The 27,321-nt window shown below is 34.3% G+C and overlaps 1 protein-coding gene and 2 long non-coding RNA genes across 3 annotated transcripts in view; 2 read left to right on the top strand and 1 right to left on the bottom strand.

Annotated features, from left to right (window-relative positions):
• Positions 1–4,563, top strand: part of LOC141480592 (uncharacterized) — a 415,328-nt gene extending 410,765 nt beyond the window's left edge. The window contains exon 3 of the long non-coding RNA XR_012464445.1: positions 4,321–4,563. This is a non-coding gene — a long non-coding RNA (uncharacterized lncRNA). The remainder of the gene's footprint in view (positions 1–4,320) is intronic.
• Positions 1–13,499, bottom strand: part of LOC111516473 (uncharacterized) — a 35,815-nt gene extending 22,316 nt beyond the window's left edge. The window contains exons 1-2 of the mRNA XM_074170779.1: positions 13,074–13,499; positions 835–1,037 (exon numbers count right to left, since the gene is read on the bottom strand). Coding sequence (XP_074026880.1) covers positions 835–1,037; positions 13,074–13,426 — 556 coding nt within the window. The 5' untranslated portion in view covers positions 13,427–13,499. The remainder of the gene's footprint in view (positions 1–834; positions 1,038–13,073) is intronic.
• On the top strand, positions 12,566–13,405 carry LOC111515725 (uncharacterized). Its single transcript, XR_002723582.2, has 2 exons — positions 12,566–12,962; positions 13,038–13,405. It is a non-coding gene; the product is annotated as an uncharacterized lncRNA (long non-coding RNA).
• Positions 13,500–27,321: the final 13,822 nt, after the last annotated feature.

The raw sequence follows: 27,321 nt of genomic DNA, 5'->3' as shown, positions 1-27,321 counted from the left end.
ATTAGATACTTTTTGATTTTTAACAATTGCGATTCAATATACAAAAAAAATATATGAGAATGGAATTTAGGTCAAACTGAGTTATGGACAACGTAAAATTCTTAAAAATACTTGTTTTCTTTGGAAATGGGAACCTATAATAAGTCTATTTTTTAACACCTTTTTAAAATGCGTACCGCTCGGTATTTTTCCACACATCTTTTTAAAGTACTTCCCAGGAAGTATGTATGACGTTTAATTGATAATCATATAACTCTGACCATTTCTTGGGGATAAATGTATACAATATGTACTTATATAATATAGATACAAAACTTTTATTAGTAATCTCTACGAGTACAAATACTCTCTTTCATCTGAAGATTGATGTGTCACCTATGTTATGTGCGTGGCACATTGTCTGAAATCGTCTTGATTCATATTTCTATATTTCACTGGCATATATTTTTAAACACTGAAATTCAGCGTTTACATCATCCTTCATATGAATGAGACTTTTTTAAACATTCTTTTCAAATAAAAGTCCACTTTCAACAATCTAGACAACTATTCGCTATAGTTCTTGAAAATATTATCCAAGAAAAAATTCGTAAATTGAAATCAACAATCTAATTTTGTAGAAACTCTATTAGGCTCTATTCTAGTTGTTCGAATTTTACTTCTGAATTTTTCATATAGTCGTCAGTCAAGTCGGTTATTTATTATCAAGAACAGTGTTTTATTACAAAAATAAAAATCAAATAATTAAAAATAGTGGTTTACTTTTGACAGATAACGTTACTAAAATTGATATTCTGAGATTCATAGATATGAAATATGTTTGTTGTATTTTACCTGTTTCATGTTTCATGTCAGCATTGTATCTCATCAATATGTAAAGTTGCAATAATACCTGCGGAAGTGAGTGTAAATAAGATTGCAAGAAAACGTACAATTCTATAGAACGGGGGACTGCAACGACTTTTAACGATTCTTTAATATAGTCCTCTTCTTTAGCTCTTATGGCTTCTATAGACCAGAATATTCTTTCTGCGAACCTATGATTGAAGAAAATGTCATATAATAAACTTATATTACTTTGTAAACATTAAATATTTCTTGGATATGATGTGTTTGCTCGACTTGTACAATAATATAGAGGTATGTTTCGTTATTTTAGGGGGCTTAGTATTATGGAACTTTTTCCTGAAATTTCGCCAACTCTAGAGGCCAGCTCCTTCTATGTTGAAAACGAAAAGAAGGAATTCATTCCATAACGCCACGACCCTAAATTAGAAAAAAGATATTGGTCTATGGTCGCGAAAGCCGAAACACTTGAAAATGGGTGATGATAACGAAATCTGTTTCAAAATTCACTACCACATATGCACTGGTTTATGCTGATGGCTCCGTGCATTTGTATTTATTTTGACAACTATTGACACCGCCTGCCCGGTACTGACGATGCCCAATAGGCTGAAACAGCTGTCTACCGATGGCTCTTAAATTGAAATCAATATGGGAATGATCAAAAAGTACAATATCTATTCAATTTTTGATTTTCATGGAATTATTTTCCAGCAGCTTGGCCTCATCAGCGCGGTGCAGTCAAGTGTAAAGATGGGCAACACTTGTTTGTCGACAGCACCGCGCTGATGGGGCCAATAGCCAGAAACACGTGTCCGCTGTTTGCCCCCCTTTTTTGGAGTTTTGTGTCCACGAATTGTTTCATTTTTGATCTGTATCATGCACACTCGATAAAATCTTTATTTGTATATATATAAAAGATAAATAAATAAACTGTTTCAGCCTATTGGGCATCGTCAGTCCCGGGCAGGCGGTCCTCGATTGAAGACAAAATGTGAATGTCATCGTCATTTCATCCAGGTTTGGAGACCAGCTCCCCTACCCTTTTGGCTGATTGTTGGTCTTGAGAGGGACCAATGGGTTCATGACTGAATTGGTGCCGTCATGAAGTCCTTAGATATCACTGCCGCCCTTCACGGGATACCCCTACCAGGCTGGGGTGGGATGGATGAAAAAGTTATTTATCCGTTAACGGGGAACATGAGGGCCTCATTCGACAGAGTGTCGGGGCCTTCTATATCGGGAGGGGTCGTCTACAGCATAATCTGTGGCTTCCCTAACTAAACAAAATGTGAAAAACCAAGAAAAGTACTTAATGGAAATAACTGCGTAAACGCAAGCGAGACATAAGTGGAACCACCTATTGATGTGACACCCAAGTCAACTTGCCAAGTTTTTATGTCAGTGTTGGTGGTTTGACCAATCAACCGACAACTGCGGTGGCAGAAATTTGGAAAGCCAACCTGGAATGTCATCGAAAAACGAATCCACATGTTTTTAGAAATAATATGGAATCGAGAAAGGTTAATGCAGTCAAGCTGCTGGAAAATAATTCCATGAAAATCAAAAGATAAATAAATAAGTACCATTTTGATCATTCCCATATTGATTTCAACTCAAGAGCCACCGGTAGACAGTCCGCATCAAATGGGATTTTTTTTTTGTTCATCTCTTCAAGCAACTTTTGATATCTCCATTAGGTTGTGCTTTAAAATGATGCCAAATGACATGCATATGACCGATCAAGTGATTTTTCTTCCCTGTTAAATTTGACATTTTTTCCAAAAAATGTTCAGAAAAGCAGTTATTGCTCGAAATTTCGAAAATCGATCAGGAGAAAAGAAGATTGTTTTTTTTTCATTTTTCACCCATATACCAATTTTCAGCTCTCTAGTACAGATTTAGTTTTTTTTACAGTTTTTCGAAAATTTGACATTTGCCGATTTCTCAAATTTAGCCAAACCTCAACAAAGTTAGTGCTTTATGTTTAACTTATCTTTCCAACGCATTTTTATTACCAATTGCAATTCTGAATACAACTCATTTCGCAAAAATTCAATACACCAGAAAAAATTATGCCAAAAATGATGCAAAGTTGATATAGTTTTCAAAAAAACAGATGAATATTTCACTTTATTTCTACTTTTTGCGAAATAGCTTGATACATAAGCATATTTAAAAAACAATATCAATAAAAAGTCAATAATTTATTCTTTATTGTACTTTTCAAACAGTTAAACTTTGATTTACTAATTACGAAAAATTACAACGGAATTAAACTAAGAGAAGAAATTGTACGAAAGTAATTTCACATTTACTAAATATCTTTTATGAGGTATGAATGTTCAAAATTACTTCAGAAATCAATTTAGATTTTGTTGCCTAGAAAACTGAACCGTAAAAAATTCTAACAAACATCTGTTAAAATAAAGTTATAATTTAAATTAAGAACACTGAATCAAATCGAAACATATGCCTTAACCATGTAAATACCAATAGAAATACAAAATAAAAAGTCACATTTCGGTGTGCCTTCCACCACGTTCAATGCAATCAAATGTCCTTTTTAAAACATCTTTAAGTGCATTCTTTATACCACGGGGTTTCGTGCTTACAACACATTCTCGAATAACTGCCTCTAAATGGTTTACATCTCGAAAAGGTCTTTGCTTATACACCTTTTGTTTTAAGTAACCCCACAAGAAGAAATCTAGTGGGGTTATATCAGGAGATCTAGGCTTCCAAAAGTGTTCCATATTGCGACTGATTACTTTGCCCCTAAATATTTTCAAAAAACGCTCTTTTACCACCCTTGTAGTATGAATAGGTGCACCATCACACTGATACCACACAACATTTCTTACTTGAAGGGGCATATTATCCAAAACTTCAGATAGTTCAGTATTCACATAGTGTAGGTAGTCCGCAGAATTTAAATTATGTCTAAAAAAGTATGGTCCTATAATCTGATCGTTCAATATGCCACACCATACATTCGTCTTAAACGAATATTGATCTCGACATTCGATTACGAAATGTGGGTTTTCTTTTGCCCACCACCTGCAGTTTTGCGAGCTCACAACGCCATTTGAAGAGAAGGTCGCTTCATCTGTCCATAAAATTTGATACGGAAAATGATAATTTTCTTCTTTTTCCCCTTGAAACCAAAAAGAAAAACACAAGCGCATATCGAAGTCCCTTTCTTTTAATGTATTGATAAATTTCGGTTTATAAGGCGTAAATTTATTTTTGTGTAAAATACGTCGTACACTCTCTCGGTTAACATCTGTTCTATCTGTAATATCTTGAATACTTGTTTTTGTATGTTCTACGACATCCAAACATATTTCAAATTCCACTTCTTCAGTATGTCTAGAAGGCTGATGTGCTTTTCTAAAATTACTCTCAACCGAGCCAGTAGATTTAAACTTAGCTATTATCCTACTAACTGTTGCTGATGAATATTTCTTGCAGGATGTCTGGCATTGAAAATATCAGCTACTTGTCGGTGACCGGTATTCTCGCCGCATATTATAACGATTTCAATTTTTTCTTGAAGATTCAGCATTCTTAACAACACACTAGACAACGAATAAACTATTTTAAATCTAAAACTGATAAACACTATTTTGAGTTATTCAACAAATGTCAATTTGGACTATCTATTGTCGACTGTTTTCCAATTTAACATGATTCAGATTTCATAATTTTGATGAATACGAGACTCCAATGTCATATCTTGCCCAGAAAATACCCGCATTGGCCTGTTATACCAGAAAAGAAATAAATACACCTCCAGAAATTCTTCTTTGTTGCAAAGTTCGTCTAATTTTTTCATTTCATTGATGAACTGATTCGAATTCTCAATGTATGGACGTTAATATGTCAGTAATCGAATAAACGTATTTCTCTTCATTCATATTGCATCCAACAGTGTGACTGATGGATGTAACCTGTTAAATGTAGTTATCGAGCAAATAATACCGCTTCTTCGGGTAATTTCAGAAATCTAATATTCTTTATTTTCACCACAACAAAACATCAAAACATTCATTGATTTATACTTATGATGCACTGTTTGGAACCTTTGGTGTAGTAATGAATATTACTGGAGTTTTTTATCATCACCAAATCGACACGTGTTTTAATCTTCCTCTTTGAAGATGATCACTTGGTGATCGAAACACGTGTCGAGATGTTAAAAATAACGATTTGGTGTTGGGAAAAAACTCCAGTAATATTCATTCATTGAATTATCTCAATAATCTTATAAAGAACCCGAACTCATCATTCAGTATGCCGTCTTTCCCGTTCTATACAAATTATAGTCATTCCATTCACAGACTTTGTGGCATTTTTAATAAATACGGGATTTATGTTAGCACAAGACTCCCGAATGATATTCTCTAAATGTTCTTTGTTTGCAAACAACACTTTTTGTTTCAGATAACCCCATAGAAAAAAGTACATCGGTGATAAGTCCGGTGATCTTGGTGCCCAATCATCTTCCCAAATTCGTCCTTTCACTTTGCCCTTAAACATCTGACTGAGTCACTGTTTCACTTCTAACGTTTGGTGGATCGGTGCCCCGTCAAGCTGATACCACAAATTATTTCATCTAATACTTACAGGCAGATTTTCCAAAACTTCAGGCAACTGATGAAATTGAAATGAAATTTCTGTACATGTCTGCGTTTCAATTGTCTCTAAAAAAATATGGTCCAATTATTTGGTAATGCAATAACCCACTTCACACATATCTGTTGGATGAATATTGGTCACGGCATTCTATTACAAAATTTATATTATTGTATCTTCAGCGACAATTTTAGGATTTAACTGTTCCGTTCGACGTGAAAGTTGCCTCGTCTATCCATAACATCCTGTGGAAAATGCGATATCATATTCTCTCTCATCTCTCGATATGGCACATACTCACTACATACAAGAACGATGTCCACCTAGTCTTGTGTGGATAACATTGTACATGAAACTTATTTGTGAAATGTAAATGTACGAAAATCTGTACACAAAACAATTCGATTCATTAAACCCAATAATTTGACGTTAACCAAAACTGAAAATTTGTTTCAAAAGTCTGCTATTAAGGGAAAATATTTAGATTTGATCAGTACCTACCTACAATTTTCTTTCCGACATGTTGCATTAGTCTTGCAATGCTTAAAATCACTAAATTTCATATGTTCAGTACAAATCGCTAGAACGAAAGTCTTTTGAATAGTTATGAAGCTGTAGGTCAATGTTTACTTTATACAGAAAAGTATATTTCGAGTTACTTTGTAACTGACCAATAGGTCAGAAAAATAATCGAAATGGATAAAAAATCTATCAAAAAAAGGAATATGAGTGTAATAAGAATGAAGAGAAAAGTTTATTCGATTACTTACATAATGAAATGAAAAAACTAGATGAATTTGCAACCACAAAGATGAATTTCTGGAGGTGTATTCATTTCTTTTTCTGGTAACAGGCACATGCCTGCCCATTCTAGGCAAGAGAAGTTTCGTATTACATAGATAATCGAATCGGTAGGACGAAAGATTCGGAAAATTAAAAAAATTGGAAAAACGTCGAAGTGACAATAGACAGTCCAAATTTCGAAGAAGGGTATTTTATTGGAAACTGAGCAACTTTTTTCTTTGGCATTTTTCGAAATTTTCAAAAAAACTGATTTTTTGGGTATTTTCAAAAAAAAGTCAAATTTGACAGGATTTGACATGACAGAAGTGAAGAGGCTGTTTTCTACTCATTTTTCAAAACATTTGAACAAGGAAGTATCCCTGAGAAATATTGATCATAATTCGGCCATATCCACTAACTCATCATACCCTATACGTGGGAATTTCAGTGAATTCAGATTTCACTAAAATCCAAATGTATTTTGTGGAGGTTGTCGTGAAAAACAGATACCAATAATCTTTATATCAATAACAAGCCACTCATAATTTCCTAATGTCTCTTGTAAATTTGTAGCTACCCAAATATTTCTGTTCAGAAAATGAGTATGTCAAGTGTTTTGTAATTACAAATCCATTGATATATTACAACATATGTATTTTTCGACGTTTCTTTCAAAAAACACTACATCAAAATTCCATCATTCAACCTTTTTTTCCAATTCAATTTCCTGAGTATAGGTGATACTATTGTTATATACCATATTAAAAAAAAACAGTTGCGAAAGAGAATCTATCGAAATAATAAATCGTAGAAATTGAACATCATAACGGAATGCCTCACGTTAAATTTTTTAAGTTACTGTCTCACGCGATATCGCATGGAATGTTCAAATTGTCTTCCATCATTACTTAAACAGATACTTGTTCTAGAAATAGTCTGCTTGTGGCAACATCTGTGGAGTGATAGCTATGTGGGCTCTTCTGACTGAATCTTTCAATTGTCCAATATTTTCAAAATTTGTACTGAATACTTTGTCTTTCATGAAGCCCCACATCAAAAACTCTAGAAGAACGTGGTGGCCATCCAATATGGCCATTATTTCCTGTACATCTTCCTGGTATAGTTGTATTGAGGAAATCTCTGCACATTCTTCTGCGATGTGGTGGAGCTCCGTCATTTTAGAAATACTCATATTTTCTTATTAGGCTGAGTCTTCTAGAAACTCAATTAGAGTTCCTAGAAGTACAAGTATAGTTCTCCGGTGAAAAAGATGAGGGGCCATAATTTTATTATCAAGAACACCAAGCCATGTTTTTTTTTTAACATAGCATACGTAATAGTTAAATCAGTATTATTAGTAGGAACAGCTATTTTGTTAATAAAATGTAAGTATACAATTATAACATTATATATGTAAAAATTTTATTCGTGTTTTATTTTTCGCAGTAATTCGCAAGCGGAAGTTAACTGGTTTTTCCTATTTCGGAAAATATAATCTAAGTATATAAACCGGAGAACATTTATTACCGTCAAAATCAACAAATAATAGAAACATATAAGTTGAAACATGAAGATTCGTGAAAAAAAAGAGGCGCTTCATAGGTTCCGCACATAGGCGCTGTGGTGGGTCGGCGCGGCCCTGCAGTTCAGAAAGTGGATTGAGCGGCTAAAAGAAACTCAAATAGAGGAAATAAATTAAGCCTTAGTTGCTGAGTGTGGCGGGTTGGTTGTCCTTGTTCATCTTTCACTGCCTGAACCACTGTGCATGCTGTTTTCGGCAAGTGCATTCGGGATGTGGGGGTTGAGCAAACCGGCCATCGGATGCCTGCTTCCACGTAGCCCCGCCGGATACGGGAATGACAGAATCACTTGTGGGTTCTGTTATTCCCTAACTGAATGACGTCACAACCATTTCTCAATCCTAAAGTGTGTGTATCCATGCCAAGAGGATGAATGACACTGAGCCTTTGGAACCTTCGAGATACCGGACGCCCTCTCGTCGTAGCATCGCCTTGTCACGGTAATGCGGGTCTCTGCCGTGATTGACCTTCTTTCCCTAGCTACTCGTGGGACTTTTATGGACAGAGTAAACTCAAAAATAATTTCTGACTCTGAGTCTATAGAGGAGATGGTTGTCGAGCTTACGACTCCAACTGACCTCCATATAAATTGAATTCAGAAGCGAGTGTACAGAGGAGATGGATGTCAAGTTTACGACTCCAACTGACCTCCCTGTAAATTTAGTTCAGAAGCGAGTCTACAGAGGAGATGGATGTCAAGTAGACGACTCCAACTGACCTCCCTATAAATTTAATTCAAGAGCGAGTCTACAGAGGAGATGGGTGTCGAGTTTACGACTCCAATTGTAAATTTAGTTCAGGAGCGAGAGCTTCTCAACTCCCCAACTCCTGATCCAACAACTGAACCTTAAAAAAAAGGTTTGGTGGTGCAGCCAGGAAACGACTGAGTCGTCTCCTCAAGAGCGGGGTACCTTATAAAACCGCCTTGCACCAAATTCTTGAGCGGCGTACGCAGAATCTGTCTCAGGTGGGGGAACAAACCCCCCATGAGTATGCTAGCACTTCAGGTATAGCTGACGTGCAAAAATCCTCAGATGGGATGATTGTCGTGGGTATCAAGGTGGGAATCTTGCAACTTGACCATCCGACTATCTCATTAACAGAACATATACTTTGTGCCTGCCCTGCTGGGGACCGAATCAGGTCTTAGAGTTGGGCAGAGCCGACCTTACCTGAAAGACCACTCACCATACAAACTAATCGGCTGCGTTAAGAAGCTGGGTTTATTTGGCCGAGTGTGAATAGGTGTGAGCCACAATAAACCCTTGCGGGTTGCGGTGGAGGGTCGAATAGACCCACTCACTTTGGACCTAACCTAACATAGTTGCTAAGTGTTGTAATAAATAAATTAGTTTGTGATTAGTGAAATATTGTTGGAAATAACTTTGTTTGAGACAGTTAATTATTTAATTTTCACAACAGTATTTGGTATTAATTTATCATCATTATTCATAATATGTTACTTATTTCTCACTCTCGACTTTTAGAAAGGACAAAAACCAAGATAAATATATTTCAGTTCCATACCACCAATACACGAAGATGCAAAATAATTGATTAAATGAGAAAATGCATTAACCTACAGAAAAGGTCTTTATATTCGAACATATTTGGAAAAAACTCAATATTTTCGGAATTTATCCCTCGTTTCCAGTTTGTGAGAAAAGTTTCATTTTTATTTGTAGTACTTGATACTGTCATGAATTCTTGTTAAGTTATTTTTGATATTCAAGCTGGCAGTTGACGAAAAAATGAATTGGATATACGGCAGAGAATAATAAATATTTGTAAAAATATCGACGTTAGTGTTCGAAAAAGTTCGGCGTGAGATATCGGATAGGCTGTTCTTATGCCAAGAAGTTCGAAGCAACCATTTCGAACTGAACTGAACTGAAATCAGCTCACTTCCTCAAATTATGAAGTTAAACGTCGATGTATTCAGGTAAATTTTGAAGTAGGTGAAAATATTGACTCTATAGTCTAGAGTCATGAGGTATTCGTTCCAAAAAAGTGTGTCACAAGACCCTCTTTCCATTCAATTTTTTCCCATATGGCGTCCTGTCACCATCTTGAAATTTTCATCTGTCAATTTTACTCCGAAATATAGTATTCATGCAACAATTTCATTATCCCAAGTTTCAATTTTTTGAGTTGACCCGTTCAAAAAATAAAAGGTGAAGGAACATTAAAGAAAAGTACTGTATATTGCTTTTCCGAAAATTGTTTCTCAAAATATGTATTGTGAAATTTGTAAATAGTTGAACCCGTTCCATGAAAATCATGGAACACAAAAGAGAACTGTTATGGTGCAAGTGTGATCGAATACATCTGCTGTTCTATAAGTTCAATGAGAAAACCAAAAAATCATATATGTTAACTAATTGACAACACCTTCATCAGTCCTAAGAAAAACAAGTGGAGAGGTGTTGTTAAATGACAGAAAAACCCTGTCATAGGGATGGAAATAAAAAAAAATCAAAATGTTATGAATTATGGTCCTCTTTTCCTGCGATATTAGATCGCAGGAAAAGAGGACCAGCTGAATCTATCCTGACAACTTCAAAAATAGCAGCATCTCTCACTCTATACATGGGTAGTGGCTGTACTCGAAACATTCGAATCAATTCTCCTACACCTCATACATGCATTCAATACTTTTCACAGCTCTTCTTCTGCTAGGAATTCTAAAACAGCATAACAGATCTCATGGTGGAAATGAAGAATAATTTTCTCAGTCACCAAATGACTTGAAGGTAGTAATATAGGATGAAGAAAATCATATGAATCTGACGTTTAGTGATTTTAGTTTAATTCCATCCAACAAAGGGCACAACTTCGTATCTTTCATTTTCAACTTTATTAAGATTCGCTCTGAATTATCGTCATCAAAGCACTTGAGCGTTATTCAATTCCTCGGCTTAAAGACGTCCTGTTTTCTTTTCCGAGTTGGATTTCGACTATTATAAACGAACCTGAAAATCCAACCCATCATATTCAGATTTTGTTGGTATTTGGAGAAATACCTGTGAAACATAGAAAAATCTGCTGGTTTCTTTCTTGTCGGACAATCTCCACTTCAAATCAAAATTTTGCTCTGGGTGGACCCTCCCACCACTTTCAGCAATAATAGTTGTTTGGCAAACAACCTCTCGATGGAATGATTTATAATACCAAAATGATTTTGAAGTAGATTTCCAGATTTCTTGAATTCTATTGAAGACGAATGGCTTCCAGATATTTTCTCGACGAATCCAAGCAAGAACAGAATATATCTAAGTTCAACCATAGAATCCAAAACAGAATTCAACAATCTAACACCAATGGTGGCCCCCAACAACTCAATTTGGGAATCTTTATTTCTCTTATGGTGCTTGGTACTCTGTTTTTAGCTTGAATTAACTGTCAATTAACATCATTTGATATTTTAGTTCTGAGAAAAATAACGGAGGCATATGCCTCTTCACTTTACATGCAAGCTTCAACCAGCAGCAGTAGATGTAAATATCCATTGAGGTGTTTTCATTTTCCTCAAAGAACTTATGATGTACTGTTTGGAACCTTTGGTGTAGTAATGAATATTACTGGAGTTTTTTCCCAACACCAAATCGTTATTTTTACACCTCGACACGTGTTTCGATCACCAAGTGATCATCTTCAAGAGGAAGATAAAACACGTGAAAATGAATAACTACAGCAAGCATGAAGGGACTACAAACAATTCAACACTACCCTGGCATGTCTTCATCATACCATAAAAATTTCAGAAAAGTTTGGTTCTAGTTCTTTAAATGTAAATATATTGTTAAAAACCTTCCGTATATCAGCAACCAATCACACCAATCTTTCCAAGTCTGAAACCAATCAATATAGAAGAAATTAATTCATCAAATTCACTCCTTTTTTGTTTCATGGTAGATTTCCGAATTTTTACTCAGAATATTCTGTTTAAAAATCTGTTTTTCCGTTAATCTGTTAATCCTAGTACATGAGAATTGAATTTTGAGTATATTTTAAATGAATAGGTATTATCAAATATTTCCTGTTAAATATTTTCAGATATGAAAAAGCTGTACTTTTCGAAATACGTCTAGAATTATATATTATTATTATAGAATATTATATAAGAGCGGCTTTGGTATGCACATGGTATCTGATGAAGACAAATAAGAATATTGTTATCGGAGGGGAAATGTGATGATGTGAAAAACATCTTTTAATTTGTAGAAACTTTTTATAAAAGTAAGTTCAGAAAGTAATGTATCAAGAAATGACAAAAAATCATATTTTTTGTAGTACAGCAATAGTACCTACGTGTGAATCTGGACCCTTAGTAAAAAGTGAAAGAGGTGGAACTATTAGAGCAAGCGCACACCACAGACTTTTTATCGGCCGATAGTTAAGTATGGTTGGGTTTGGTGGGGGCACACTACTCAAACAAAACTGTTCGGTTCGGTGCGGGTGCGCAGACCACCAATTGAAAAGTCCGAACAGTTGTTGATGTATATAATATTTTGACGCGTTGTATTGAAAGTATTGAAAAATGTTATCGAGGAAAGCTTGTTTTCTTCTGTCTTCAGCATCCATTTCACTCCATGCAGGAACAACAATTGCACAAACCTCATCCCATAGTTTCTTTTCAATATTATCATCGGAATATTCTTTTAATGCTCTATTATAAAATGCAGGTCGCTTTTCAACTTCCGCAATTATATTTTCTACTGAACATTCGGCAATATTTGACATGATTATGAAAAAAAAATGTAATGAAAACGCAAATATATTCAAAGATAAAGTAGGTACTAGATAATATTTGATATCAGATATCAACAATGGAATGTAGAGTGGGGAGTCTGCAGGCACCGACTGTTTAGTTGGTGATTCTGCGCACTCTCATAAACACACAGTCTGATTAAGACTCGGCCGATAGTTGTCTAACTTTGTAATTGAATCAGAATTGGGAAGCCTACCCAACCTGTTTCTGATTATTCAGTCGGCCAACTGAAATCGCTCAGATGTGCGGACTCACATTACGATTCTATACTAATAAGCATCCATCTGAACTATCGGCCAATAAAAAGTCTGTAGTGTGCGCTTGCCCTTAGCGGTGTTTTCGCGGTAAGTTTACCGTATCAAGAATATATTACTGATCTTTATTGTTATTGAATTTCACCTTATTCGTTTCATCTACAGCAGCCAAAATAACAAATTTCTTTCAAAAACTCATACCTCCACATACTCCATACTGGAAAAAAAAGATGTTCCGAAACTTTCCGCAAAAACCATGTCATATTCTTACGCCCACACACCAGAAACTCGGGCCATAACTCCCAGTTCGACACAATGATAATGAAGCTGACCAAAACAGGCAAATACATGAAGAATATGGTCAGTGATGCCCAAATTGGATCTTTATTTCTGTAATGACTAATTACCACTCCTATATCTCCAGCAATCAAAAATGTATACAGTACACAGGCACATATTGAAGGCACTAAATGATTCACTACGGCATCTTGATGAGGACTGAGCACATAACCCAATAAAGTCTTTTTCTTTGAGTCTGCTTTCTCAGTAATCATTGTTTCTCACATCTTACAAACAAATCATTTAGTTTTCTCTGGCGACCCACCTAGTGAATAATGATCGGTACATATTTATTTTCTCTTATCTTATCAAGAGATAAGTAGTAGATAGTAAGTTTTATTATAGGTATATATATATATATATATATATATATATATATATATATATATATATATATATATATATATAAATATATAACGGGTGTGCAGTCGGAGACAAAAAAAATGAGAACTCTTTTTTCTGTTCAAGCTTTCGAGACTTTATTGACTCTTCTTCAGGAACTCTAGATGATAAGATGAAAATTTAACAATTGTCAAAATTTGTTGTACATTACTTACGAAAGTTGTGGTTATGTATATGAAGCAAGCATGAGAAGAATTGTTTTCTTAAAACACTTTGAAAATGTGATGATTTATGAACACTCATGATACTGGATAATCGGTTAAAACTGGGAACATTATAATAAAATGTGGATGGCACTAATAACATTAGTTTGTTGTAAAATAAAATTTTTATTTGTGAAAGGGACATGTCCAAGTCAACTGTCAATTGTCTTGTCAAAAAATATTTTTTAAAATATTGGAAAAGGAGAAAAGAAAAGATCCATGTCTGTGGTATGGAATGCAAAAGTGACTAAGTTTATCATCAGACAGGAATAAAGTGCAATTGAAATTTGTGATGAATTTTCAAAAATAAATTGAATAGAATTTTGTTTTGGTTAACATCTTGGAAGAGTGAACAGTTGTCCTGTCATTTACAGCACATATTGAAACTGATAGATGAATGGTTGAATGTAATTTTATTTTTTTATTAAATTAAAAGAGTTTGAAAGAGGTTTATTGAATGATAGTTCCAATCTTTATGATATGCAGATTGACTTTTATTATATTGGATTGGTAGCAGGATGGTTGGTGCATCTGTTTTGATTGTTTATACTAAGTGTCTTAGTATAATCTATACTTACCTACTTCACTTAGACAATCAATTTCAATATGTGCTGTAAATGACAGGACAACTGTTCACTCTTCCAAGATGTTAACCAAAACAAAATTCTATTCAATTTATTTTTGAAAATTCATCACAAATTTCAATTGCACTTTATTCCTGTCTGATGATAAACTTAGTCACTTTTGCATTCCATACCACAGACATGGATCTTTTCTTTTCTCCTTTTCCAATATTTTAAAAAATATTTTTTGACAAGACAATTGACAGTTGACTTGGACATGTCCCTTTCACAAGATGTATAAAAATTTTATTTTATAACAATCTAATGTTATTAGTGCCATCCACATTTTATTATAATGTTCTCAGTTTTAACCGGTTATCCAGTATCATGAGTGTTCATAAATCATCACATTTTCAAAGTGTTTTAAGAAAACAATTCTTCTCATGCTTGCTTCATATACATAACCTCAACTTTCGTAAGTAATGTACAACAAATTTTGGCAATTGTTAAATTTTCATCTTATCATCTAGAGTTCCTGAAGAAGAGTCAATAAAATCTCGAAAGCTTGAACAGAAAAAAGAGTTCTCATTTTTCTTGTCTCCGACTGCACACCCGTTCCAATCCCCGTGCTGTTTCTTAACTTAGCCAGTTGTGCTAATATATATATATATATATACAGTGTGACCCATTTAAAATGGAACCACCCCTGTAGAATGTGCATTTTTCAATCAATCTCAATTTTTTTTCATTGAAATATTAAGCATGAAAAACTGTATCTTGACACTAACTTTCACAATTTTAGTTTCATTTCCAAGGCACTCTATGGTTTTTTTTGTTTGTCAAAAACGGCAAAAGTTTATTAGGCAATTTTTGTTTTCAAATTTGACTACACCACTGGATTCGTAGTCGTTATAAATCAAAACTGTCAAATTTTCATTAAAAAATATTTGTTAACAACGAAGTTACAACAACTTCAATTTTGGAAACAAAGTATTTGTTTGTAATTTTTATTCAGATTATAGACATATTTGAGATCTGACAACACTGTCATCACTAAGTAGAACACCAGTGAATTTGTACAGTGAAAATCCGAAGTCAACAGCTCAATGCGTTCTACAGTTATAACTCCTGAAAATATGGTAATGTGAGAGATTTGTGGTGCAAGCGTTTTGTAATAAAAATCTGACTACGCCACTGGATTTGTGGATAATATTCCCTTAAAATCATTCATTTGAGTGTAGGTTACGAGAAGTGAAAATTAAAATAAAAATTGAATAATTGAATAACAGAAAATTAAAAGTTCATTTTCAAGTTACGCAGTAGTAGACCAAGTTCAGAATCTCATGTCATGGGATCTCCCAATTGCCCTTTTACCAAATCTTGATAGAATCTTGAAGTATTAATGGTCATACTTGTAAGCTTTTTGGAAGTTTCCCAATAATAAATAATAGTACTTTTGTAACAGCGCACCTGGAAAATCACATTTTATGAGATTCTGAACTTACTCTACCTTCTTCTATAGCTGATGAAAACAAAATGTATACAAACAAGTTTCAAAGTATTTATTCAACAATTAATTGCCATTAAGAAAAAACTGATACTAAAATAAACATTGATTTAAAACTAAACATTCAAATTTTTGTGGCTTCTACCAAACCTCCATTAAGTTCAATACATTTATCGTATCTCTTCCGAATATTGTTTACACTATTTCTTATTTGTTGAACTGTAATTTCGGCACAAGCTTGTCGTATCCTTTGCATGAGTTCAGCTCGATTCGTTGGTCTTGTTCTGTATACTTTTTGTGTCAGAATACCCCACAGAAAAAAGTCTAATATTGTTAGATCAGGCGATCTAGGTGGCCATTCAATTAAGTCACTACCTCGTCCTATCCAATGATTTGGAAACTGGTTATTTAGCCACTCTTTAACAATCCTCGAATTGTGCACGGAACAGCCGTCGAGCTGAAAATATAAATTTACTTGTTCCGCAAGAGGCATTTCATCTATTTCGTCCGATAATTGGTTATTTAGAAATTCCAAAAAATTTTGCCCGTTTATGTTTCCATCAAAAAAATATGGACCTATTATTCTATTTTGTACTATACCACACCATACGTTAACTTTTTCGGAATATTGACTTTTACAATTTATGATCCAGTGCGGATTTTCCGTAGCCCAATACCGAGCATTTTGCGATGAAACTACCCCATTGGTGCTGAAAGAAGCTTCATCACTAAACATTATGCAGTTTAAAAAATTTCTTGTATTCAGGTACTCGCCTTGTGCCCACAAACAAAATTCCATACGTTTCACTTCATCACCTGCCTTTAAAGAGTGAAGAAATTTAGGTTTAAATGCTCTCATTTTGTTTTGTTTAAGACATCGTCGAATAGTCTCTCTCGGTAAGTTTAAATCCAAACTGGCGACTCGTAAACTTCTGTTTGGGTGGTTTCTAAAATAATCTAAAACAGCACCTTCGTTTAAATTTCTTCTTCGGTGATTATTTTTTAAAATATGTTTGCTGACTGCACCGGTTTCTTTAAATGTTTTGTTAATTTTACTGACGGTGCTTCTGTCAATGGGAAGTCGATTTGAATGTCTGTGATTAAATATCCTAGCTGCTTCTCTTTCACTATGATAATTGTCCCCAGAAATTCTCACAATTTCAATTCTTTCTTCTAATGATAATTGCAAAGCCATTATTAAATGCACGTAACTAACAACTATTATTTTATTTATGATTAACTGTCAAAATCACAGCCTACTGTTGATTTATTATAAAACCTTTGCATAATGAGTTCAGCTTCCTCAAATTATTGATATCTCCTCTAAAAGATTGTTATAGCTGAGTTATGAAGAATTTACAGGGAACAATTTTTGTCCTGCTCTCTGTTTTATTATTGAATAAATGATTTCCATGTTTTAAATCAATTTGATTTTAGCGGCTATGCGGAAGAATGTACTAAGTACTGCATAACTTGAAAATGAATTTTTAATTTTCTGTTATTCTAGAATACACTTCTCGTAACCTTCACTCAAATGAATGATTTTAAGGGAATATTATCCACAAATCCAGTGGCGTAGTCAGATTTTTATTACAAAACGCTTGCACCACAAATCTCTCACATTACCATATTTTCAGGAGTTATAACTGTAGAACGCATTGAACTGTTGACTTCGGATTTTCACTGTGTAAATTCACTGGTGTTCTACTTGGTGATGACAGTGTTGTCAGATCTCAAATATGTCTATAATCTGAATAAAAATTACAAACAAATACTTTGTTTCCAAAATTGAAGTTGTTGTAACTTCGTTGTTAACAAATATTTTTTAATGAAAATTTGACAGTTTTGATTTATAACGACTACGAATCCAGTGGTGTAGTCAAATTTGAAAACAAAAATTGCCTAATAAACTTTTGCCGTTTTTGACAAACAAAAAAAACCATAGAGTGCCTTGGAAATGAAACTAAAATTGTGAAAGTTAGTGTCAAGATACAGTTTTTCATGCTTAATATTTCAATAAAAAAAAATTGAGATTGATTGAAAAATGCACATTCTACAGGGGTGGTTCCATTTTAAATGGGTCACACTGTATATATATATATATATATATATATATATATATATATATATATATATATATATATATATATATATATACCGGGTGTCCCACATTTTATGTGACATGCAATATCTGGTTTGTTGAAGGAGATACACAAAAATGTTTCATACAAAAGTTTTAGGAGTTCATTAGAGCTATATTTTGATATAATTTTTGAATATACAGGGTGTTTGGTGTAGGTGCTACAGACCAAAATTCCATTTTTTAAAATAGAACGCCCTGTATATCATTACATATTCAGATGCTACGTTAAATTCTGATATCATTTCATGTTCGGTTTTTGAAATTCGGTTACGGCGTTGTTGAGTTATTGCTTAAAATGTAAAGTCTTGAGAACGAATATCTCATACAATTATTCTCTCTGCATCAGATCACATGAAAATTAGTCAAAATTTTGGGTGTTCGAAGTAATGGTTTCAATTTTGAGTTGTGGAATTCGGTCAGGAATCATTTTGAATATGAAACAATTGCGAAATTGAAAGAGGTGTATTCGAAAACAAATCTTTAATTAATAACAATGTAAATAATATAACTTGATAAATCATTTCATAATAATGGTAGGTACCTAGAAATAAGTCATAAAAATTGTTCAAAGTGATGCCCATTAGATATTATACAGGCTTCGAAACGTCGAATCACTTCTCTCGTACAAGTCGTTCTTATAATATCAGGCGTAATATCACTGCACGCTAGTCGAATTTTCATTTTCAGATCATCCACATTCAAAGGGGGAGTAGTGAAAACAATATCTTTCAAATAGCCCCATAGGAAAAAATCAAGCGGTGATAAATCTGGGGAACGAGCCGGCCACCGAATTGGACCCTTATTACCAATCCATCTATTTGGGTACGTTCTATCCAGATATTCAGTAACAACCTGTGAATTGTGAGGAGGAGCACCATCTTGTTGCCACCAAATTCCTTGTCGTTCTGCTATGGGAATATCTTCCATCAACTGGATCAAATCATTTTCTAGAAAATGTAAATATCGCAATCCATTGAGATTTTCATTGAAAAAGTAAGGTCCTATGATGCGGCCATTGAACAATCCACACCATATATTAATACCCAAGTAGTTTGAAAATTACTTTCGCGGACCCAGTGGGGATTTTCTTGAGACCAATAGTGACTGTTATGTCGATTCACAACTCCATTATTGTGGAATCGCGATTCATCGCTCCACAAAATTTGACTGAATATGTTAGGACTTTCATGTAATATTACCTGAATACCAGCAATGAATTCAAGTCGTCGTTCAAAGTCCGTGGGTTTCAAACCTTGTACCAACTGAATTTTGAATGGGTGGTATTTATTTTCTTTCAGAATTCTCTGTACATTAGATTTACTCACACCGACTTCTTCTGCAAGAGTACGGATAGAAACATGTAGATGAATAATAATATAAGCCAACACATTGATCTCTAAATCTTCAGTTCTAACAGATCTCGTATGATGACGATGCTTTATAGTAAAAGGAAATGACCCAGTTCGCAATTTTTCTACAACTCTCGAAAAAGTAATTCGTGACGGAATGGGTCTGTCTGGAAAACGTTCTTGGTATAGACGTTGTGCTTGACGGCAGTTTTTCTGACATTGCCCAAAAATTAATAACATAACAATGCAATCACTTGGACTAAACGCGAAAGGCATACTGGAGTTTTCGCACGAAGAACACAGTTACTGTTTTGCAAAGAATCACTGAATCGAACTGACAAGTAGATACAATTCAACAACATTTGTTACTATGGCATCAACAAGCATAAGCTACTTGATGAAATTGTGCAATATAAAGCAATTCACCCTCAAGTTAGTCACATTCTCAAGAATTTCAATATTATATTCAACTGATATCGATATCGTATCGTAGAGGTGAGAATAATGGTTTGTATTCAGTAGTAGTCTAGTTCAATTTAATAAAAGATATAGACTGGATTCGTGTACGAGTAAATAAGGTTTTTTGAAACTTTATATTTAAGGAAAAGTGCAATAACTCAACAACGCCGTAACTGAATTTCAAAAACCAAACATGAAATGATATCAGAATTTAACGTAGCATCTGAATATGTAATGATATACAGGGCATTCTATTTTAAAAAATGGAATTTTGATCTGTAGCACCTACACCAAACACCCTGTATATTTAAAAATTATATCAAAATATAGCTCTCATGAACTCCTAAAACTTTTGTATGAAACATTTTTGTGTATCTCCTTCAACAAACCAGATATTGCCTGTCACATAAAATGTGGGGCACCCGGTAAATATATATATATATATATATATATATATATATATATATATATATATATATATATATATATATATATATATATATATATATATATATATATATATATATATATATATATATATATATATATATATATATATATATATATATATATATATTTCCTTTTTCCATAGAAAATGTCGCTTCAATATTCCAGAAAACTTTATAAAAGCAGATTCAAAATCGTCAATACATTAAGAGTCTAACATATGCATAATTAAATTATATTTGATTTAAGTACCATCTGGTGCCCTAATGCAAATTTAATACTTAACAACTAATATTTCAATACAGCTTCATTGTCTTAGGGGTTTTAGTGATTGTGTTAAAGTTTATTTATTTTTTCATTTATTTGGTATAAAACAGGAAAAACAACGTTGCCTTTTCAATTCAAAAATTTACAAAATTAGTACGAATATTGAGATAAATAAAATAAAAAACAACCTAAACACTGAATGCTGAATAAAATAATTATAACTAACATCAGCACTAAAAATTAACAAACATACAAGTCATACATCTATAGACTAAATAAATAATTGACTGCAGACATTTTGAAGGCCTCCAAGGAGTGAATAAAAAAAATCAAGTTCTACTGCTTTAGCTCCTCTCAACATTCTTGACATTGGACTATATATAATTGGTAATTCTACCAGTTCTCATATTCATGAGTTCACAATGAAATCAGCTCCATCGTCCCTTATTACTCTTTGCTTGACTCTCGGCAAACCAAAGAGAGAAGTTCTGGGCAATTGGTCTGGCCTGACAAGGTTAGCTTAAATCCGCTGGTTTTCCAATATGGTTAGATGTAGTGTAGAAAAAATAACGGTTTAGTTTTATCCCTGGTAAGAGGGACACCACACATGGATGCATACTTCAAATGTCACCTAATGAACAATACAGAATTTTCAATGTGCTTGCTGATGTCTTTAGCGATTACATATCCAAGAAGTTTAAATTATTCAATCACACGATATAGCTTGAGATCATCAGCAAATAACAATCCATCTGAGTCAGTACTGTGTGCAATAACATCATAAATAAAGATTTTAAAAATTATTGGTCCACAGTGGCGGTCCTGAGAAACACCAAAGCAGGCCGTTTCATTTCGTTCTTTTGCTATGCATAAAACGCTACATGAAGTCAGTTCGGCTTCAGACAGAACTGTTTCAAGTGATACAAAACCTGTGCTGATATAGTCAAGATTTTGGGGCTGGTCAACATACGGTGATGTGACTTGATCAAGGCCTTCGACTGTGTTCTCACAAACTACAATTTTACGGTAAACATGGAAATTATTCGAATCGTACTTGAATGGTAGGAAAAAAGCTGTTCTTATAGGCAACAGCTATTCTGAAAACGGAAACATTCATTTTCCTTGGCCCACTTTTGTTCATTGTCTATATCAATGACATATTTCATTACACGTACCAATCAAATACATTTGTTATGCAGATTACTGCTCCTTTATGTTTCTAGCAAGAAACTTGATCACTTGGAAGAAACTTCACATGATTTTTTAAGAAACGAAACATAATTCGTTTCTAATTACTTGAAACAATAAAAACAAAACTCAAAATATTGTTTTTTCAACCAACAATACGATTGCCAACAATTAAGAAGATAAATTACTTGGAATTGTTATGGATGACAAATTAAAATGGTCAGCGCATATTAAGCACCTAAGTAAAAAATTAAACTCAACTCCCTTCATACTACGGAAACTGAGCAGATTTGATGACCTGACAGTTTTGAAAACATTCTCTCACATATTAATTACTGTGTAACTCTATGGGGAAACGCTGTAGACTCTGTGAGAATTTTTAGACTCCAGAAACGAGCTTTATGAATAATATCTGAAGCTGACGAGTTAGCTGTCCTTGCTCATCTTTCACTGTCTGAACCACTGTGCATGCTGTTTTTGGCGAGTGCATTGGCTTGGGATAAGTTGAGCAAACCGACCATCGCGATCGGATGCCTGCTTCCACGTAGACCCGCTGGATACGGATATAACAATCACTTGTGGTTCTGTGAATGCCATCCCAACGATGGCTTAATCTACAGAATCTGCTGGATCTACGGAACCTTCGAGATACCGGGCACCCTCTCGTAGCATCGCCTTGTTATGGTAATGCTGGGCTCTGCCGTGATTGACCTTCTTTCCCTCGCTACTTGTGGGACTTTTATGGACAGAGTAAACTGACGCTGAGTCTGCAGAGAAGATGGTTGTCGACTCCAAATCTGAATTTGGAGCGAGAGCTTCTCAACTCTCCAACTCCTGATCCAATAACTGAACCTAAAAAAAAAGTTGGTGGTGCAGCCAGGAAACGACTGAATATTTTCCTCTAGAGCGGGGTACCTTATGAAACAGCCTTGCACCAAATTCTTGAGCAGCGTACGCAGAATATCTGTCTCAGGTGGAGAAACAAACTCTCCATGAGCGTTAGCAAACTTTGCGCTCAAGTGATGTACCTGCCCCGCTGGGGACCGAATCAGGTTTTTAGAGTTCGGCAGAGCCGTACTTTTACCATTTGACCTGAAAGACCACTCACCATACAAACTAATAGACTTCGTTAAGAAGCTGGGTTTTTTTGGTCGAGTGTGAGCCACAATAATTGCGGGTTGTGGTGGAGGGTCGAATAGATTTACTTTGGACCTAACCTAACCTAACCTAATATCTAATAATTATAGTGGCAGTTGTCGCCCCATATCTGAAAACCTAGAAATACTCACCTTACCGTGTATTTACATCCTCAGTTGTTTGCTGGATATTTATAGAAATAAAGAAAAACTTCAAAAAAATAATTCACATCACAATTATACAAGAAATTGTAACTTGTCGACCAACTTGACATCGTTTATTGACTTCTGAACGCATGCCTTAGACGTGAAGTTATATAATAAATTGTCAGTGCATATTAAGGAACTACCTACCCTATAAGTTCATGATACTAATTCGAAAATATTTAATGGCACACTGCTTCAACTCGCCGTGAGAGTATTTGGAGGCCGATGTGAGTTCATGGGAAACTACATAGCTTCATAACACATGCCATTGGGGAGCACTCTTCACCGAATTTAATTTTGAATAATTAAAAATAAGAGAATATATATACAAATAAAAAAAGTTGTAAATTTTAAATTGTACATAGTCTGGTTTTGCATGTATATTTCATTTTATTTTATTGTAAGTATGTCCTGAACCTACAACAAATAGATTAATGTTCTGTTATGTGGCTGAATAAATGAATACAAGTGACATATATGTCAAAAAAACTTTCATTGTTGAAAAAGTGTTTTTTCGCCGTAAAAACGAATAGTTTTTTTCACTGACAAAATAATTCACAATTCATAGTAATAAGAGATATCTACAGAATTTGCAGTTAGGCTAGTTCTCATCGATATAAGGAAAATATTTGCATTTGGAGAAATTTCTGACAACTGTCAAGAGGTGAAAAAAATCATTCAATTCAAGTGAACCAGTTCAATTAAAAGGTAACTCAGTATTCTTAAAATATTTTTACAACTTGCATATAATCATCCTATTTTTTATGGTTAATTCCGTAGTTGTATATCATTGCAATAACTGCTAATGACGTCCCTTCTCTTAATAACAAATTCTGTAAAGTTCCTGAAAAATCGTTTAAATCAACGAAATGTCTCAAAATTCATAATGGTACAGTTCATAAAATTTCGAATACAAAATCTTCTTTGAATGAATCAGCTTTGACACAAGCTGTCGATTCTGTTCTGCCTCATTCACCTTACGTTTCATGAATTTTCTTTAGAAAAACATCAAACTTCTCAACTCCATCTTAGATCGATAAAACTGTTCTAAGCTTGTTTTGAATAAAATAGCTGATGGTGACATCAGAATCTTGAACTCAAATGATACATTGGCCAAATACGATAAATCTACACTTTCAGTTTCCTCGATCAGATTTCTTCACACATTTTCTGGATTCGCAACACACAATTTTTCAGAGTTTCCGGTGTTCCATTTTTCAGATCATGAAGTATCGGAGGCAGTTAAATCTTTTCGTTCTGGTTCTGCCCTAGCCACATGCAAGACCTCATTAGTCACAGCTCTGGAAATTCATGACAGAAACTTTTTCTTACAAAATTATGTAACTTCATTTTTACTGGTGGGTTTCTTCAGAAATTAATCTTATACTTTTTGGTGCATCACTGTGTGCTCTTCGGAAAAAGGATGGAGGAGTAAGACCGATTGCCATCGGTACCTTTTATGGAAGTCCGAACTGATGAAATACACCACGAAGCATTGTCAACCACCTTCAAACAAGAAGAATTAGCCTTGATAGGAGACTGATGAATATCCTCATATCTCGTTTTGTTTCGAAGAGATTTCAGTTCCATACTTAAATTAGGGTAATGCATGATCTCATCAAAATTATGTGAAGGAGGAATAGTTCCAAGGACCGGAGCAGCATTACCACGTTGAATAGCAATACTAATTCTTTTTATCAAAAAAGAGGTAGAACGGTAATCTTTCGTTGCTTGGCCTTTCTTCTTTCGAGTTCATGAACGAATAAAAGAGACTCCGATCCATAAACACCAAAATTTTCAACCGCTACAGGATGGAACAGATTGTTACCAAGATTTTGTATTTTTTTTCTTTTCAATTTTTGCCAGACAATGCTGCGGTTCCAGCAGACTTCGAACTTCAGCATAAAAGACGTCTTTGATATTGATAAATATGGAAGGAAGGATGGAATCTATAAGATCAGAAACATTATTTGACTGATGAGAGAAGAGCTGGTAAAGGTAAGGAAGAAGCCGAACGTAGCGCTAGTCCGCCAAGGTTTACAGGAAGCGTTGCTTGAAGACATGAATCATTATCGAAATAATTGTTTGTAACATATTCCGTCGTGTTGCGGAGTAAATTATCAAATTTGTCAAGCTCTAAATGACTTGACCAAGTGGGGGAACATCTGAGGGCGTACATGAGTTTTGGAATCGCCAAACAATTTTTCCAAAAAAAAATTCAACTTGTTTTGGAAGTTCATTCAATCTGGTGGTCAGCAATTTGAGTGATTCCCGTTTTTCTCGAAGATGTTCTGAAAGTGAATCTTTAGAAAGAGGAGCACCCGAAGACTTCATTTAGACTTTTCCAAAATTCTTATACCAGGAGACATTTCAAAATTATATATTCGGAAATATTCGGAGTTGAGAGAGTAATCAACTCGCATTTTTCAAAATTTAGTTCAAGTCCAAGATGTTTTGAAAATCAATGATTTTTTCTAAATCCTTTGAAACACTGTTTTCATCGCCAGCGATTGAGCCATTGTCTAAAAAGTAACAATTAAATTCGGATGATAAGCTTCTATTGAGTGCTTTGATGTTCTAAGGGATAACCTCTCTCAGTTCTGTCTGAATATCTGATTCTGATCAGTTGTTCAACTAAACTCAAATAAGAAGCTGATATATAATACTGATTCAAGAAGGAATATAATCCTGGAAATGAATCTTCAACCTTACGAAGCATGTTTCTATCAATCATGTTGAAGGCATTTTGAAGTCTACTTTCAGAAAAATTTTTGAATTGGGATTTGGATGAAGATTAATGTATCTATGAGCAGCATGATCAACAGCTTCAAATCCACCTGCAGTACCGAAACCAAATTGGAGTGGACGTAACATCGATCCTAGTTGGTCTTCAATCCTCATACAAGCAAGTTAGCTACCAATCGACGATAAAAGGTACCGATGGCAATCGGTCTTACTCCTTCATCCTTTTTCCGAAGCGCCAAAAAGTATAGGACAAATTTCTGGAGAAATCCACCAGTAAAAATGGAGTTACATAATTTCTTAAGAAGAAAGAAGTTTCTGTCCTGAATTTCCAGAGCAGTGACTAATGAGGTCTTGCATATGGCTAGGGCGGAAAGATACTAAAACACCAGCAGAACCAGAACGAAAAGATTTAACTGCCTCCGATACTTCATGTTCTGAAAATTGGAACACCGGAAACTTTGAAAAATCGTGTGGTGGTTGCGAATTCAGAGAATGTGTGAAGAAAGCTGATCGAGGGTGTTTTGATCGGAGAACTGAAAGTGTGGATTTATCGCATTCGGCCAACAACGTATCATTTGAGCCCAAGATTCTGAGAGCTGACCAAATGTTACCATCAGCTATTTTAACCAAAACAAGCTTAGCTAAGCTTTATTGATCTAAGGTGGAATTAAGAAGTTTGATGTTTTTCTAAAGAAAATTCATGAAACGTAGTATTGAATGAGGCAGAACAGAATCGACAGCTTGTGCGAAATTTTACAGAATTTGTTATCAAGAGAAGGGGCATCGTTAGCAGCATAAAGGATAGAATGATTATATGCAAGTTGTTGAAATATTTTAAGAATACTTTTAGTTGAACTGGTCCACTTGAATTGAATGGTTTTTTCACCTCTTGACAGTTGTCAGAAATTTCTTCAAATGCAAATATTTTCCTTATATCGATGAGAAATGGCCGAACTGCAAATGCTGTGGGTATCTCTTATTGTCATGAATTGTGGATTATTTCGGCAGTGAAAAGAACTATTCGTTTTTACGATGAAAAAACACTTTTTCAACAATGAAAATTTTTTGACATATATGTCACTTGTATTCATTTATTCAGCCACATTACAGAATATTAATCTATTTGTGGTAGGTCCAGGACATACTTACAATAAAATAAAATGAAATATACACTCAAAACGAGACTATGAACAATTCGAAATTTAAAACTTTTTTATGTGTATATTCTTATTTTCAATTATTCAAAATTAAATTCGGTGAAGAGTGCTCCCCAATCGCATGCGTTTATTATGAAGCTATGTCAAGTTGGTCGACAAGTTACAATTTTTTATATAATTGTGATGTGAATTTTTTTTTTTGAAGTTTTTTTTTATTTCTATGAATATCCAGCAAACAACTGAGGTTGTAAATACACGGTTAGGTGAGTATTTCTAGGTTTTCAGATATGGGGCGACAACTGTCACTATAATTATTGTTTTTAGAGATTAGCTTGGG

Source organism: Leptinotarsa decemlineata, unplaced genomic scaffold, assembly GCF_025532065.1.
Source record: "Leptinotarsa decemlineata unplaced genomic scaffold, Ldec_3_MD MMD2_P_RNA_scaffold_9, whole genome shotgun sequence".
Lineage (NCBI taxonomy): Eukaryota > Metazoa > Arthropoda > Insecta > Coleoptera > Chrysomelidae > Leptinotarsa > Leptinotarsa decemlineata.
Note: the sequence above shows the minus strand (reverse complement) of the source record. Positions and strands in the feature narration are given on the sequence as shown.